This window comes from Dendrobium catenatum, unplaced genomic scaffold (assembly GCF_001605985.2).
Source record: "Dendrobium catenatum unplaced genomic scaffold, ASM160598v2 fragScaff_scaffold_54, whole genome shotgun sequence".
NCBI classification, from domain to species: domain Eukaryota; kingdom Viridiplantae; phylum Streptophyta; class Magnoliopsida; order Asparagales; family Orchidaceae; genus Dendrobium; species Dendrobium catenatum.
The window spans coordinates 1,802,233-1,816,979 of NW_021318516.1; the positions used below are offsets into that span (position 1 = coordinate 1,802,233).

The following is a 14,747-nucleotide window of genomic DNA, read 5'->3' on the forward strand; positions in this document are numbered from 1 at the left end:
AATTAAACGATAACGAACGAGCTTATATCGAGCCGAGTCTCAAGTATTTTGTCAAACGCTCAGTTCTTTAGCCCTAATGATCTATATATATATATATATATATATATATATATATATATGTTTTTTCATCATCTATGTCAATAAAGTTCAACATTATCTCTATATTATTAAAAGAAAATGATTTTGGTCCACCATCTTATATTGAGGTTCATATGCTACACAAGCTATGTTATAAATGAGCTAATTTAGGGATATGGGAAGCATTACTTTTTCAATTTTTTTATCTGCTGGCACATTAAAAACATTGATATGATCTATATGATTTTTAGATATATTTTTGAATAGATTAATACTTACATGCTACCCGAACAATAGCTAAAGTTATATAATTTTGCTATCTTTAAGCTAATTGAATATTTTTATAGGGTATGTAGTTAAAAAAAATCAAATTTAAGTAACTTTGCGACGTTTGCGTGTAAAGGTTTATTGATTCAAATATCTCATATTATAATTTGTATTTCTACATGTTGTTGCATGCGGAAAGCTTACTTGTGTCAATCGATATTCTTAAAGGGGCATCTTTTTCCTAAGCTAGCTTCATGCACAAATAGAACCAAAATGTCAGTAGCTAGGGGTGTTAATAAGTTTAGCAAAGTTTGAGTTGTCTTGTGAGGCAGCTCATTTATTATGAAAGGAGAAAAATAATTCTGATTGAAACATTAATTATAATAAAATGATGAAAAAAATGAGAAATTAAATGATAAATAATACTAAATCATGATATATGAAAGTTATATAGAAAATTTAAATATTTTAAAAACTTTATACTTGAACTCTTAAATTCTAATATATTATAATTATATTTTATATTAACATTTATTAAATGAGTTGGCTTATAAGCAAACAAGTTCAATTGAGACTAGCTTGAGCTTGGCTCGTGAGCTTATCGAGTTAAGCCTGGGCTGACTTGACTAAGTTATACTCCTAGTTGTATCCCTAGGTTGCACTCGAGTTAATAACTGACCTTTAAGGTACAATATGATCTGAAATAAAGTCAACAATATTTCCCCTAGATGAAAGGAGAAATCCTTCACCTTACCGGTTCAGGGCGTATTTATTGGTGTTTAAATGATGGTTGCTTTAGTATCGTAGGAAATTATATACTAAAGGATATGTCATTTGGTCTCTTTGATTGTTGCAAGGCCTAAATGCCTCTTTATAAGGAACAATGTGGTCCTTTGGTTGATCAAAGCATGAAGAACCATGCCATACAATCTTTGACATCTATATTGGACAATCATGCTCCTTATGAGGATGAATGAATCGATGGAGGCCCTAAGACCACTCTAGGTTAGTTGTAATGTAAATATGAATCCAACAACCATACTCATTTTGATAGTTTTAAGAGTGATTGTTAATGATGATTATGGTAGAATTTTGAGTGGTGGTGATGGGATGTGCTGTATTTGTATTGATTAGTGAATCAACACGAATGCTAGCATGATCAAGCTCTATGGGAGATAAAAATAGTCATTCTGCCTTACCTTATTGAATGAGTAATTCGACACGAATCACATTATCCTTGATTGAACTATCATGTTCAAATATTGAATCATTAACTTTAATACATGATATTATATTAAATATCAAGTTTATAGTTCCCTTTAATTATTGAAGGCTATCTTGTTCAGATGTTGGATGATATAGGTTCAAGCAGTGGATATTGTAGGTATAATATCAAAACATGAAGGATAACTAAGTAATTACCTATGAAAATCATAATTCCATTCCTTCTACTTATGTATTGACTATAGCTTGCAAAACAGATTGTCTGAGTTACGGTTTGACTAATTGGGTTTGTGAATTCTTTTTTATTTTTCATCGAACGAATAGAGAGTGTGGCAACAATAGATATGGATGAGATGTGACCAATATATTTAGTGTTTATTGGTTGCAACTTCTCGTTTGAGTGACCAAAAAGAGGATAGGAAGGGGATTAATTGTTTTTTCTTTGCTTGAAGATTTGGTGAGAGGAATATTCTTGCTATGGATGTTAAGATTGAATTGAAAGACAAACTTTGATCTTGCTATGCTCCTACTCCCCTCTTTTGTGAACATTGTTACCACTATATTGTATGGAAAAGACATTATTTCATGACAAAGGTGAAGTCACCTTTCTATAAATTGAGTTGATAAAAAATATACAAGGATAAATCCCATCTAAGGGCTTATTTACGCTGATAAGTAGAAGCTTCTAGAAAACAAGGAAGAATGAGTAAGATTTAAGTCAAAGGACAAAAAGAAAGGACCATGTCATAACTACAAAAGCCTAGACGCTAAAAATATTTCAAATTACTACAAGAAAAATTCAAAGAAAAAGATGATCAAAAAAGCAAATTTAGCTTTGAAGCAACATTGGTTGCTAAGGAGCAGAATTATGCGTCTAATCTAATTTTGAAAGCTACATAATGTTGTATCATTGTATGTCTTCTATTGAAGATTGGATTCTTGATTACAGATACTTTTATCTTATGACTACACATAGAAGTACACATCAAATCTTGTTTTGATAGCTACATTGTGGATGCTTTTCTCATGTGACTAAAAAAAGTGTTGCAAAATCTTTTTTGGTGAATATGAGCTATTCACATCAAAAAGTAATTATTTCCTCTTACAGGACTATAAGGAACATTAAACCACTTTTGAGATTTGGTTATGAGGATTCCCATTCTTATATAGCTGCTAACACTTTTGAGTGCTGTAAAATCTATTTTGGTGAAGATGAGCCTTCTAAATTTTGAGGAAGCTGTTTGTAGATAAAAATCAAGACAATGGACTACTACTTTGATAGAGGAGTTGGAAATGTTGTAGAATGATGATACTGGAAATTTGGTTCAACATCTTAAAGAGAACATTACTATTTGTTTCAAATGCTTATTCAAACACAAAGAAATGATATTGGGTGAAGAGAATAACAAATACAAAACGCAATTACTTGCAAAGGGCTATAATAAAGCAGAAAGTGTTGGCTTCAAGGAGGCTTTCTGACATATTGTTAAGCACAAAACTTTATTTTTACTTTGTTGGCAGTGATATTTATGCAAGAGCTGAAGTTGGAATTGTTGGATGTAATGATAGCTTTTTTCCATGGTGATTTGGACTAGAGTATTCACTTGCAATATACATCAAAATTTAAAGTTGTGGTAAAATATGATTAATGTGTCTATTGAAGATATTTTTTTATTAGTTTTAAATGATAATTTAACTCTTAACATGACACAATGAAGAAAAATGATTCATGTAACCGACCCCACATAGTGAGTGAGATAAAGGATTGATTTTGTTGTTGTTGTTGTGTTGTCTATTGAAGGTATTTCTATATGGATTCAAGCATTCTTTCATGAAGTGGTATATGAAATTTGACAATTTCATAATTAGCCATTAGCTTAGGAGAATCTTATTTAATAGTGTGTAACACAAGCATTCTATAGATGCATATTTTGCATTTTTGCTCTTGTTTGCTGATGATATACATATCACAGTTTCAGAAGCTGATTTAAATGTAGCATTTGAAATGAAAGACGTTGGTGCTGCTAAGAAAATTTGCAGGATGGAGATAATAAAAAATAGAAAGAGACACTTTATCTTAAACACAACAAAGATATGTTGCGAATATGTTAGAAAGATTTGGCTTACTAATTATAAATCTTATCGTTTATCCAGTTGCTAATCATTTTTGTTTGATCCATTACAAAAACGTAGTATATGAAAAATTTTATAAGTTATCAACCATTCTATTTAATCGAGGGACTTGGATTTGTTGGAGGACAACTCGAGTAATGTTAATTCTTTTCCTTCTGCTCGTATGCTGGTCGTGGCTTCTAAACCAAGCATACTGAGGCTTCATTTGGGACGGCTTACTGCTTCTTAAAGCAACTTTCTTGTAAAAAATTAAAAAATTTTATACTAAAAAGATGCTTTAAGAAACAGTAAGAAAGCCGTCCCAAACGAAGCTTGAGTTGTGATTTGAGCAACTGAAGGGGCATCAGAGTTCTTGTGTTTTTTAGCGAGCAAACAAAGATTATTTAGATGTAGCAAATAAGAGCATTTAGGTGTAGCAAACGTGAGCCAGATGCAGGTAATTGAGATTTTGTTCAACTGCAATTTCTCCTTTGAGTGATCGAATTTGAAACGGAGAGGATTATTATTATTTTTTTCTTTGTTTTCTCTTTGGCTTTCTTGTGAGAAAGGATGATCCTATTACCATTTTGGTACTCTTAAGAGGGGATAATTTGCCCTCCTCTAGTGTAGCAGCTTTTCTTTTAATGGTGCATGAAAATAAATTATCCAGTTAAATTTAGCCACTTAGGCTTCGTTTGGGACGACTTTCTTACTGCTTTTTAAAACAGTTTTCTAGCACAAAAATTAAAATTTTATTCTAAAAAGATGCTTTAAGAAGTAGGAAAAAAGTCGTCCCAAACGAAACCTTAATCTTTGTATGGTTCACTAATCATTATATTTTCTTGTTGTGACTAAAGCTGGACGATTGGGTTCTTTGTCGTATCTACAAAAAGAGAAACCACCTCTCACCGTCAATGGTGGATCAAGAGCAAGAAGACTTGTATGCGGAAGATTCCTGTTTTCAGACCACTCAAAGCCAGCTGGGGCATCAGCATCATGGAATCAAATTACCAAAAACTCCATTCACATCAGATTTCCTTGAAGACTATTCATCACTTCTGTCAAACAATTTCAATAATCAACAAGAACTGCCAAAATTTGATAACAATTCACTCATTGGCCGCCCAATTTCAAATCAATCCCTCATAAATCAAAGCACTGAAAGCAGTGGCAATGGCTATTTACACCCACAGTTCTTACAAGCAGAATCACCGATTTCCTTCGCTGTAAAACGCCAATCTGACAACGACTTAGAAGAAAGCAGTGGAACTCTGCAGCCTTTAAAGAAGCAGAACTTCCCAAACTTCTCCAGTCAGTTTGATGGATCACAATACAGTTTGCTAAACCAACCATTCTTCAGCCGGCAATGAGTTCAGATAAATCTGCTTATTAGAAGAAGAAGGTAAAGATAAGTATAGTTTGATTAATCTACATTTTGTATAGTTTGTTTCCATAGGATTATTGCATGGTGGTGTTTACAGAAAAGATAGGACGAAAGCTTGAAAAATATCTTCAAAAGAAATTCTTTTGATAGAACTCAAAGAATGAAATACTGGTAGGGTTGTAGATAGTTTGTATTCTTAGGTTAATTTCTTATATTGAGTTTTAGATTGTTAATTTGATTGTTGTGTGTCTCAATTGTACTAAATAAATGTTATTTTTTAGATTGCAACTGTATTTCACCTTACTATTTTCTTTCTTTGCTGTAGCTATGTGAAGGAATACTGTTGAGATAATATAGAATAGCAATAGGATTACTATGAAACTCATCAATCCCTACAAAAATAACTATGATTTTTTTTCTATACTACAATAGACTCAATGAAGCAATTTATTAGTATGTGCGGATGCCGAACGTCGTCCGAAGGCCAACCAGAATGCGTCACGTCACCCCTTCGTTGTGTACCGTGGCTCGGTACTGCTCGGTACCGCTGACGTGACTGCATTTGATTCACCTCTAGACATAGAACTGCGTCCAATTTTCACACAAAATAATTTCTCGTCAGCCTTCCTGTAGTGATAAGGAGGATTTCATCTTCCAAATTATTAAGATAGAAGACAAAGATGAAGTGACTGGTAATGGGACTGGTTTGAGAATTGAGATAATAACAACAATTTTGTATGCAATATTAGTTTGGTAAAGGAAAAGGATGGCAGAGCATGCTGGCGGTTTATCCTTACTTTTTATATGGATAAGCATTAATTAAGGATTTTGCTTATTTTATAGAATGAATTCTACTTAAAGGCCCAAAATGCTTGCTTGAAAGTCCTAATTTACATCATCATTAGGAAATCATCATAATTACACAAGAACAATTTTAGAAGGATAAGAAAGTCTTGGCTAATATTTTATGTCTTCTATAAGAAAACTACTATTTCGTCGTATTCCAATGACCAATTAACAGAGTAGAGTTATTAGATTTGACCTATGTTAAGACAGATAGAGGTAGATCAAAAAAGCTTAATTAGAAAATATTAGAAATGATATTTTTTTTATTAGAATTACATGAGACTGTCTCTTAACAGAACACAATGGAGAAAAAAGATCTATATAGCCGACCCCACGTAAAGGGATAAAGATTTGATGTTATTTTTGTTGCTGTAAATAGTAACCCCACATTCGATTCCTCTCTCAAGCGGCGCGACTTCTTAAGTGATGAGAAAATACGTGTGGTCCGACACCTGTGGGGTTGTTGCTGTTAGGCCCACCGAGGGATTAGTTACGCTGTCAAACGCCTCCTCTAAGGAGGTGACAGTGGTTAGATACCCCCGTTCAAAAAAAAAAAAGAAATAAAATATTAGCCAAGATTTTCTTATCTTTTTGAAATTGTTCTTGTATTATTATGATGATTTCTTAATCCTAATGAGCAATTATAATTTAGTCATTATAATTAGATTCTCGATTATATCAAATTTGAACAAAAAAAATGAGGAAGTCGGAACTTATTAACTCTCAAGCGGCGCGACTTCTTAAGTGATGAGAAAATACGTGTGGTCCGACACCTGTGGGGTTGTTGCTGTTAGGCCCACCGAGGGATTAGTTACGCTGTCAAACGCCTCCTCTAAGGAGGTGACAGTGGTTAGATACCCCCGTTCAAAAAAAAAAAAGAAATAAAATATTAGCCAAGATTTTCTTATCTTTTTGAAATTGTTCTTGCATTATTATGATGATTTCTTAATCCTAATGAGCAATTATAATTTAGTCATTATAATTAGATTCTCCATTATATCAAATTTGAACAAAAAATGAGGAAGTCGGAACTTATTAAAATAAGAAATCGATATCTTACATTGATATATTCAGATGATTTCTCTCAAAATTAGGTAGTTGTATTTATATCTCATTCGAAAGAATCATATCAATCACTTATAAACATTAGATGAAAATTTTATTCAATTATATGCTTAGGATATTTGCTTATAGAATCCTCTTCTTAGATTCAAAGATTTATTTTGCAAAATTTTTGATCATTTTCTTACTATTTTTTAAAGCAATATTTTAGTACATTTTTTGTACTAAAAATAGTTTAAGAAAAGAATACAAAAATTGTCTCAAATCAAATCTAAGACAAACTAAATTTTACATTACCATTAAATTAAAATTTGTTTTCATTCCAGATAAAAAAATTTATACGTCCACTAGTCGTGGCATTTAAAGAGAGATTATTCTGTGCAGACACTGGACGGGAAGAACCGTTCAGTTGTCTCTGTGAATAGTAAAAGTGTAGCATCAACTGTAAAAGCACAGTGAGCTGCGCTTTTATTGTTCACAAAGATAAATCAGACGATTCTCTTATCCAGTGTCCGCACAGAATAATTCATGGCATTTAAGACCCGGTAACAAGAAAAAATTCTGGATCAAATAAGGCTACAATCCGCTTGATATAAAGGCTACAGTCTGAACACTTTAGTTCTACATCAATTGACTGTATCTTATGTACTGGATATCTGATCCTTTATTCCTAACAGAATATTTCCAATTATTTCAAGATCAATAATGCTACACTATTGAATTCAAAGGTCAATTTTTAAATAAAGTAATATAATTTCACATCCGAATATTAAGGTGTTGATTGTGAATCCTTTATGTTTTTTTTTTAAAATTTAATTTAATTTAATTTATATTTTGTTATGAAATAAAAAATTATTTAATATGTTAAATATATGTTTATTTTATTTTTGTTGAATAATATTGTATAAGTTAATTTATGTGGTGGTGACGGGTCAAAAGGAAGGATAGTAAAGTTGGAGGGAGAAGCTGTAAGTAACAATATACGTAAGGTAGGCAGGCAACCAGTGCAAAACTGGTTGGTGGGGCACGAGGTTAATCGAGATGATGCGTGAATTATGTGATTGAGATTTCATATATTAAAATTAATTAAAATGCATTAAAATTATTTTGGGTGCTTAAAAAATAATTTGATTTATTTAAAAATAATTTTTTTATAAAATTCTAATTAAATATTAAAAAAAATGATGCTAAACAAGCTCTGAACTTTTTCTTCCTTTTTTAGCACAAGCATACTAATATTTTTTAAAAATTCCATTTTAAATTGGATAGAATTTAAACCATTAACCAAAAAAGGAATAGCTCATGGCAATAAAAAGCTTCTTAGAGCATAAAAGAACTCAAATTATCAATCAATTCAACTCAACAATTATCATAAGCATCTCTCATATCTTACCCCTCATTTTACCTACAAATAACATATTTTAGGCAAATTAAAGAGGTTCCTTCTATTAAAATAAAACACTTCACCACATTGGTTAAAATAAGTTTTTTTCTTAAAAAAAAGAAAAAAATTTTAGTAGGTTCAAACTAATCGGACGAATCGAAGAGTTTCTTCGTATCTTTGCCATCTAAATGAGGATAATTGATATCATTTTTTTAAAGGAAGATTTAAGCCTCAAGATATAAATTATGATACCCAGTCACATTCCTTAAATCTAATCAACTTAAACAAAGAAAATTAGCCATATTTTTCGGGCATATGCAAAGGCAATCAATCACATATACCTCTCCTCATATGTAACTTGTTCAAATGAGAACAATTGACCCCATTTAAATGGACAACTATTGTCTAGCCATGTGGTTATGAACTTAATCTTTTACTCACACTTACTCCTTTATAGGAAAATGCTTGACCTATTTGTTTTAAGTGTGGATGTTAATGTTTGCTACATTTGACAAGAAAGGAATAATTGATTTTTAGAGGTGATGTTCTTAATGAAGATGTTATTATTGAGAAAATCAAATTTGTTATTATAATGAAGAGCAAGAGATGGGGCAATCAATCTGCTTTACCAACTAAATTTGGTAACCTATACTACTAGGTTTTGTGTTTTTCCATGTGTAATCTCATTCACCCCTTGGTGCGTCTGCATGTTGGATTTATTTTTTTGAACTTTGGCCATTATTTGACGATTGTTTTTTCTATCTGCCTAGCTTTTTTACCATCATATTATGTTGTTCGTTGTATTATGTTGTTGGTTTTACTTTTTTCTTAGATTTGTTGGCTTGTGATTGTTGGATTCTACTAATTATATAATTGCTGTTTTTCATGTGAGTATAATCTTCATTGCGTGGTAGTTTTTTGAGTGGAGCAATGGGATAAATTCAGTTGACGCTTTCTTTTTTGCTATTAGATTGCATATGATCATCACTCAATTGTTGAGGCTTCCCCCATCTCATGGCCCTTCATGTCTCATCGATTATTTTCAAGTGAAACTTTTGTGTTGGAGTTATTACCTCATTTTTTTATTTTTTTTGCATTGGGGCAATGATGACAACCCTAATGCAACACATACGTTTCGTGCAACCAAGTGGTATTTGTATTTTGCTTGCAAGAATAGATATTACTTCATTGAGCAGATACTTAGTAAATACATATTGTCACTTTGGAAGGCATTGACGTCTAACTTTTTTCTTGGTTGATGGATATTTTTCTAGGGTTAACTGAGATCTAGCCTTTCTTTTTTTGCATTTTTTTATATTTTCTTATTTATTGCATCATGGAGTATTTGCGGCGATAGAGAAATATAAAGTTTAGCATTTTAGCGTTGTACAAAGATCTAACACGCACACAGATGGAAGAGATGGTGTAATATTCATAAGAGACACCAAGATTTTTATGTGAAAAATCCTGAAAAGGGGGTAAATCATGGGGCATGGCTCGGTTTGAATGAATCCACTATTACAATCATTGTTGACTTGTTCGTTTGGTAGGAAGCACCATAATCTATGGGCAATTGAGGTTGAAAAGACCATTGTCTGGTGATAGAGGTAGGAAGGATCATAGTCGGCGGGTGATGGAGGTCAGAAGGACCATTGTCTGGCAATGGAAGTTGGAAGAACTGTAGCGGACTGTAGTCAGCGGGCGACAGAGGTCGGAAGGATCGTAGTGGGCAAACGACAATGGCCAGAAAGACCATTGTTGGAGTGCGATGAAGGTCCAACATCAATTGGAGGCATTACAAAAGTCCGGTGTTGGTGGTCGGGCAAAAAAACTGGCATCAGTTAACAATTGAGCAGAAGTCCGATGTCAGTTGGTTGCCGAGTAGAAGTTAGGCATTAGTTGGCGGTTTGGCAAAAGTTCGACTTTAGTTGGTAGCCGGGTAGAAATCCGACGTCAGTTGGCGATCGGGTAGAAGTCCGACAACATGCGAAAGTCCGACATCGGGTTGAAATTTAGCGTCAGGCAGGAATCCGATGAAAGGTGGAAGTCCAGCATCGGGTAGAAGTTTGGCCATATTTTTCGGGCATATGCAAAGGCAATCAATCACATATACCTCTCCTCATATGTAACTTGTTCAAATGAGAACAATTGACCCCATTTAAATGGACAACTATTGTCTAGCCATGTGGTTATGAACTTAATCTTTTACTCACACTTACTCCTTTATAGGAAAATGCTTGACCTATTTGTTTTAAGTGTGGATGTTAATGTTTGCTACATTTGACAAGAAAGGAATAATTGATTTTTAGAGGTGATGTTCTTAATGAAGATGTTATTATTGAGAAAATCAAATTTGTTATTATAATGAAGAGCAAGAGATGGGGCAATCAATCTGCTTTACCAACTAAATTTGGTAACCTATACTACTAGGTTTTGTGTTTTTCCATGTGTAATCTCATTCACCCCTTGGTGCGTCTGCATGTTGGATTTATTTTTTTGAACTTTGGCCATTATTTGACGATTGTTTTTTCTATCTGCCTAGCTTTTTTACCATCATATTATGTTGTTAGTTGTATTATGTTGTTGGTTTTACTTGTTTCTTAAATTTGTTGGCTTGTGATTGTTGAACTCTACTAACTATGTAGTTGTTGTTTTTCATGTGAGTATAATATTCACTGTTTGATAGTTTTTTGAGTGGAGCAATGCGATATATTCAGTTGATGCTTTCTTTTTTCCTATTAGATTGCATATGCTCATCACTCAATTGTTGAGGCTTCCCGCATCTCATGGCCCTTCATGTCTCATCGACTATTTTCAAGTGAAACTTTTGTGTTGGTATTTATTACCTCAAAAAAAAAAAAAAAAAATCATTGGGGTAATGATGACAACCCTACTGCAACAAATACCTTTGGTGCAACCAGGTGGTATTTGTGTTCTCCTTGCAAGAATAAATATTACTTCATTGAGCGTATACTGAGTAAATATAGATTGTTGCTTTAGAAGGCATTGACGTCTAACTTTTTTCTTGGTTGATGGATGTTTTTCTAGGGTTAACTAAGATCTAGCCTTTTATTTTTGCATTTTTTTTATATTTTCTTTGTTGTGTCCTGGAGTATTCACAATGATAGAGAAATACAAAATTTAGCATCTTAGCATTGTATGAAGATCCAGCACGCACACGGATGAAAAAGAGTGTATAATATTCATAAAAGACACCAAGATTTTTACGTGAAAAATCCTTAAAAGGGGAAAAATCATGAGGCATGACCCGGTTTGAATGAATCCACTATTAATTACAGTCGATTACAAATAAGGCCCTTCCTTGGGGGGAAGTCCTTGGCTTGATGTACATCATATGAGTTACATTACATGGTGGGAATACGAAGAATCATTGTTGACGTGTTCATTTGGTCGGAAGGACCATAGTCTATGGGCGACAGAGGTCGAAAAGACCATTGTCTAGTGATAGAGGTAGATAGGACCATAGTCGGCGGGCGACGGAGGTTGGAAGGACCATTGTCTGGCGATGAAGGTTAGAAGAACTGTAGCCGACTGTAGTAGGCGGGCGACGGAGGTCGAAAGGATCATAATAGGTTAACGACAGTGGTCAGAAAGATCAATATTGGAGTGCTACAGAGGCTCGACATCAATTGGAGGCATTGCAAAAGTCCAACGTTGGTGGTTGGGCAAAAAAAGTTGCATCAGTTGGCAGTTGAGCAAAAGTCTAACGTCAGTTGGTAGCCGGGTAGAAGTTAGACGTTAGTTGGCGGTCGGGCAGAAATCCGACATTAGTTGGTAGCCAGGCAGAAATCCAGCATCAATTGGAGGTCGGGTAGAAGTCCGGCGACAGGCGAAAGTCCGACATCAGGTAGAAATCTGGCGTCAAGTAGGAAGTCCGATGAAGTCCAACGAAAGTTCGACGATGGGCGGAAGTCTGACAATGGGTAAAAGTCTGACATTTGGTAGAAATCCGGCGATGAGCGAAAAATCATTGTCGGTCAGTGGTCGAGGAGGAGTATCTTCTTTCTTCTCATTTTCTTCCTTCCAACCTCCGTCGCCCACCTACTACAGTCGGCAGGCGACAGAGGTTGAAAGGATCATAGTAGGTAAACGACAGTGGTCAGAAAGATCATTGTTGGAGTGCAACAGAGGTTCGACATCAATTGGAGGCCTTGCAAAAGTCCGACGTTGGTGGTTGGGCAAAAAAACTGGCATCAGTTGGCAGTTGAGCAAAAGTCTAACGTTAGTTGGTAGCCGAGTAGAAGTTAGACGTTAGTTGGCGGTCGGGCAGAAATCCGACATTAGTTGGTAGCCAGGTAGAAATCCAGTGTCAATTGGAGGTCGGGTAGAAGTCCGGCGACAAGCGAAAGTCCGACATCGGGTAGAAATCTGGCATCAGGTAGGAAGTCCGGCGAAGTCCAACGAAAGTCTGACGATGGGTGGAAGTCTGATAATGGGTAAAAGTCTGACATTCAGTAGAAATCTGACGATAAGCGAAAAATCATTGTCAGTCAGTGGTCGAGGAGGAGTATCTTCTTTCTCCTCATTTTCTTCCTTCCAACCTCCGTCGCCGACCTACTACAGTCGGCGGGCGACAGAGGTCGAAAGGATCATAGTAGGTAAACGACAGTGGTCAGAAAGATCATTGTTGGAGTGCTACAGAGGTTTGACATCAATTGGAGGCCTTGCAAAAGTTCGACGTTGGTGGTTGGGCAAAAAAACAGGCATCAGTTGGCAGTTGAGCAAAAGTCTAACGTCAGTTGGTAGCCGAGTATAAGTTAGACGTTAGTTGGCGGTCGGGCAGAAATCCGATGTTAGTTGATAGCCATGCAGAAATCTAGCGTCAATTGGCGGTCGGGTAGAAGTCCGGCGACAGGCGAAAGTCCGACATCGGGTAGAAATCTGGCATCAGGTAGGAAGTCTGGCGAAGTCCAACGAAAGTCTGACGATGGGCGGAAGTCTGACAATGGGAAAAAGTCTGACGTTCGGTAGAAATCCGGCGATGAGCAAAAAATCATTGTCAGTCAGTGGTCGAGGAGGAGTATCTTCTTTCTCTTCCTTTTCTTCATTCTCTTTTTTCTTGAACCTCCTTCAACGCCCCCACCCCCCTTTATGTGAAATGAGGGGTCTATTTATAATTTTTTAAGAGTGGCATGACCCGTAAATAGGAGGAAGATACAGGATAACTTGAGACTGGATTGAATGGACGACCAATGTTGAATCCCTTGATCATGAACGGTCTACTGTACATTTGAATGTCTTAATGATATCAGAATTTGACGATCTTGGGTTTGTCTCGTCAAGACGCTTGATTCAACTATAAGCACATCACGTTTGGAAAATGCATGGTAATCCAAATTATGGATTAAACATTCCAAATGCGCTTCGGGTCTTTGATTTGGACTCATTTGAGCTCGGATTAAGTCAAATTTGGTGTCGTTGGGTTTGTACTTTCGAGACGTTCAATTCGACTGTAAGTTAGCTGAAATCAGAGTTCATATAATCTCCGTTTTGATTTTTGAAATTTCCAATCTTGATTTTGCTTTGAGATTCATGCCCGATCTACATAATTTTTTTCATGATATATCAATTTTGATGCATATTTTCTTATTTTTCACTAGTTTTTTTTTTTACCTCACGTTGTGAGGTCTGAGGATATCTTATACTTCAATGTACTTATAATTATATTTAGATCAATAAAAATAGGGCATAAGTGCATGACCCTCAATGTACCAAATAATAATAATAATAATAATAAGATAGCATAAAACAATATACAATAGAATTTAATACCGTGTTTTCTAGAAGCACCAAACGCATTCCGGTAAAAAAAAAGGGAATTAGTCACTTATAATCATACTTAGTTTGATCAATAAAAGTGGAATAGTTCATCAATTTACCAAATAATAATAATAATAATAATAATACTTATAATAAGATAGCATAAAACAATATAAAATAGAATTGAATACCGTGTTTTCTAGAAGCACCAAACGCATTCCGGTAAAAAAAAAAAGAAGGAAATATGTCAAAATCACTCGACCAACGGCTCTAAACAGTATAAAGCACTTAAATTGAATCAATTGATTGCGTGAATTCTATGCTATTCTATTCTGCTGTCGTGCTTTGAATAATGTCTTTAGAAGCAATTTGGGATTTCCTTCTGTGTTTCATTATATATATAATCTTTCTGTGTGATTGAGGAAATTGAGTTTTGCAACATAGAAATCAATATTAAAATTTTTTCAAAACAGTACAAAAATACAGTTTTATGAAAAGTAGTTTTACATACAAATAATAAATCAAAAATAGCTTCATGGTTTCGAAACAGAAACAACAAAAATGAGCCGCCTCAAACGAGGGCTTGGTCGTTTAGGACAGCTTTTTTAC

General features: G+C 34.5%; 1 protein-coding gene across 1 annotated transcript; it reads left to right on the plus strand.

Annotated features, from left to right (window-relative positions):
- The first annotated feature begins 4,460 nt into the window (after positions 1-4,460).
- On the plus strand, positions 4,461-5,371 carry LOC110108655. The gene has a single exon (XM_020839382.2). The coding sequence runs from the start codon at positions 4,596-4,598 to the stop codon at positions 5,049-5,051; it is 456 nt and encodes a 151-aa protein (XP_020695041.1). The 5' UTR covers positions 4,461-4,595; the 3' UTR covers positions 5,052-5,371.
- The last annotated feature ends 9,376 nt before the right edge of the window (positions 5,372-14,747 follow it).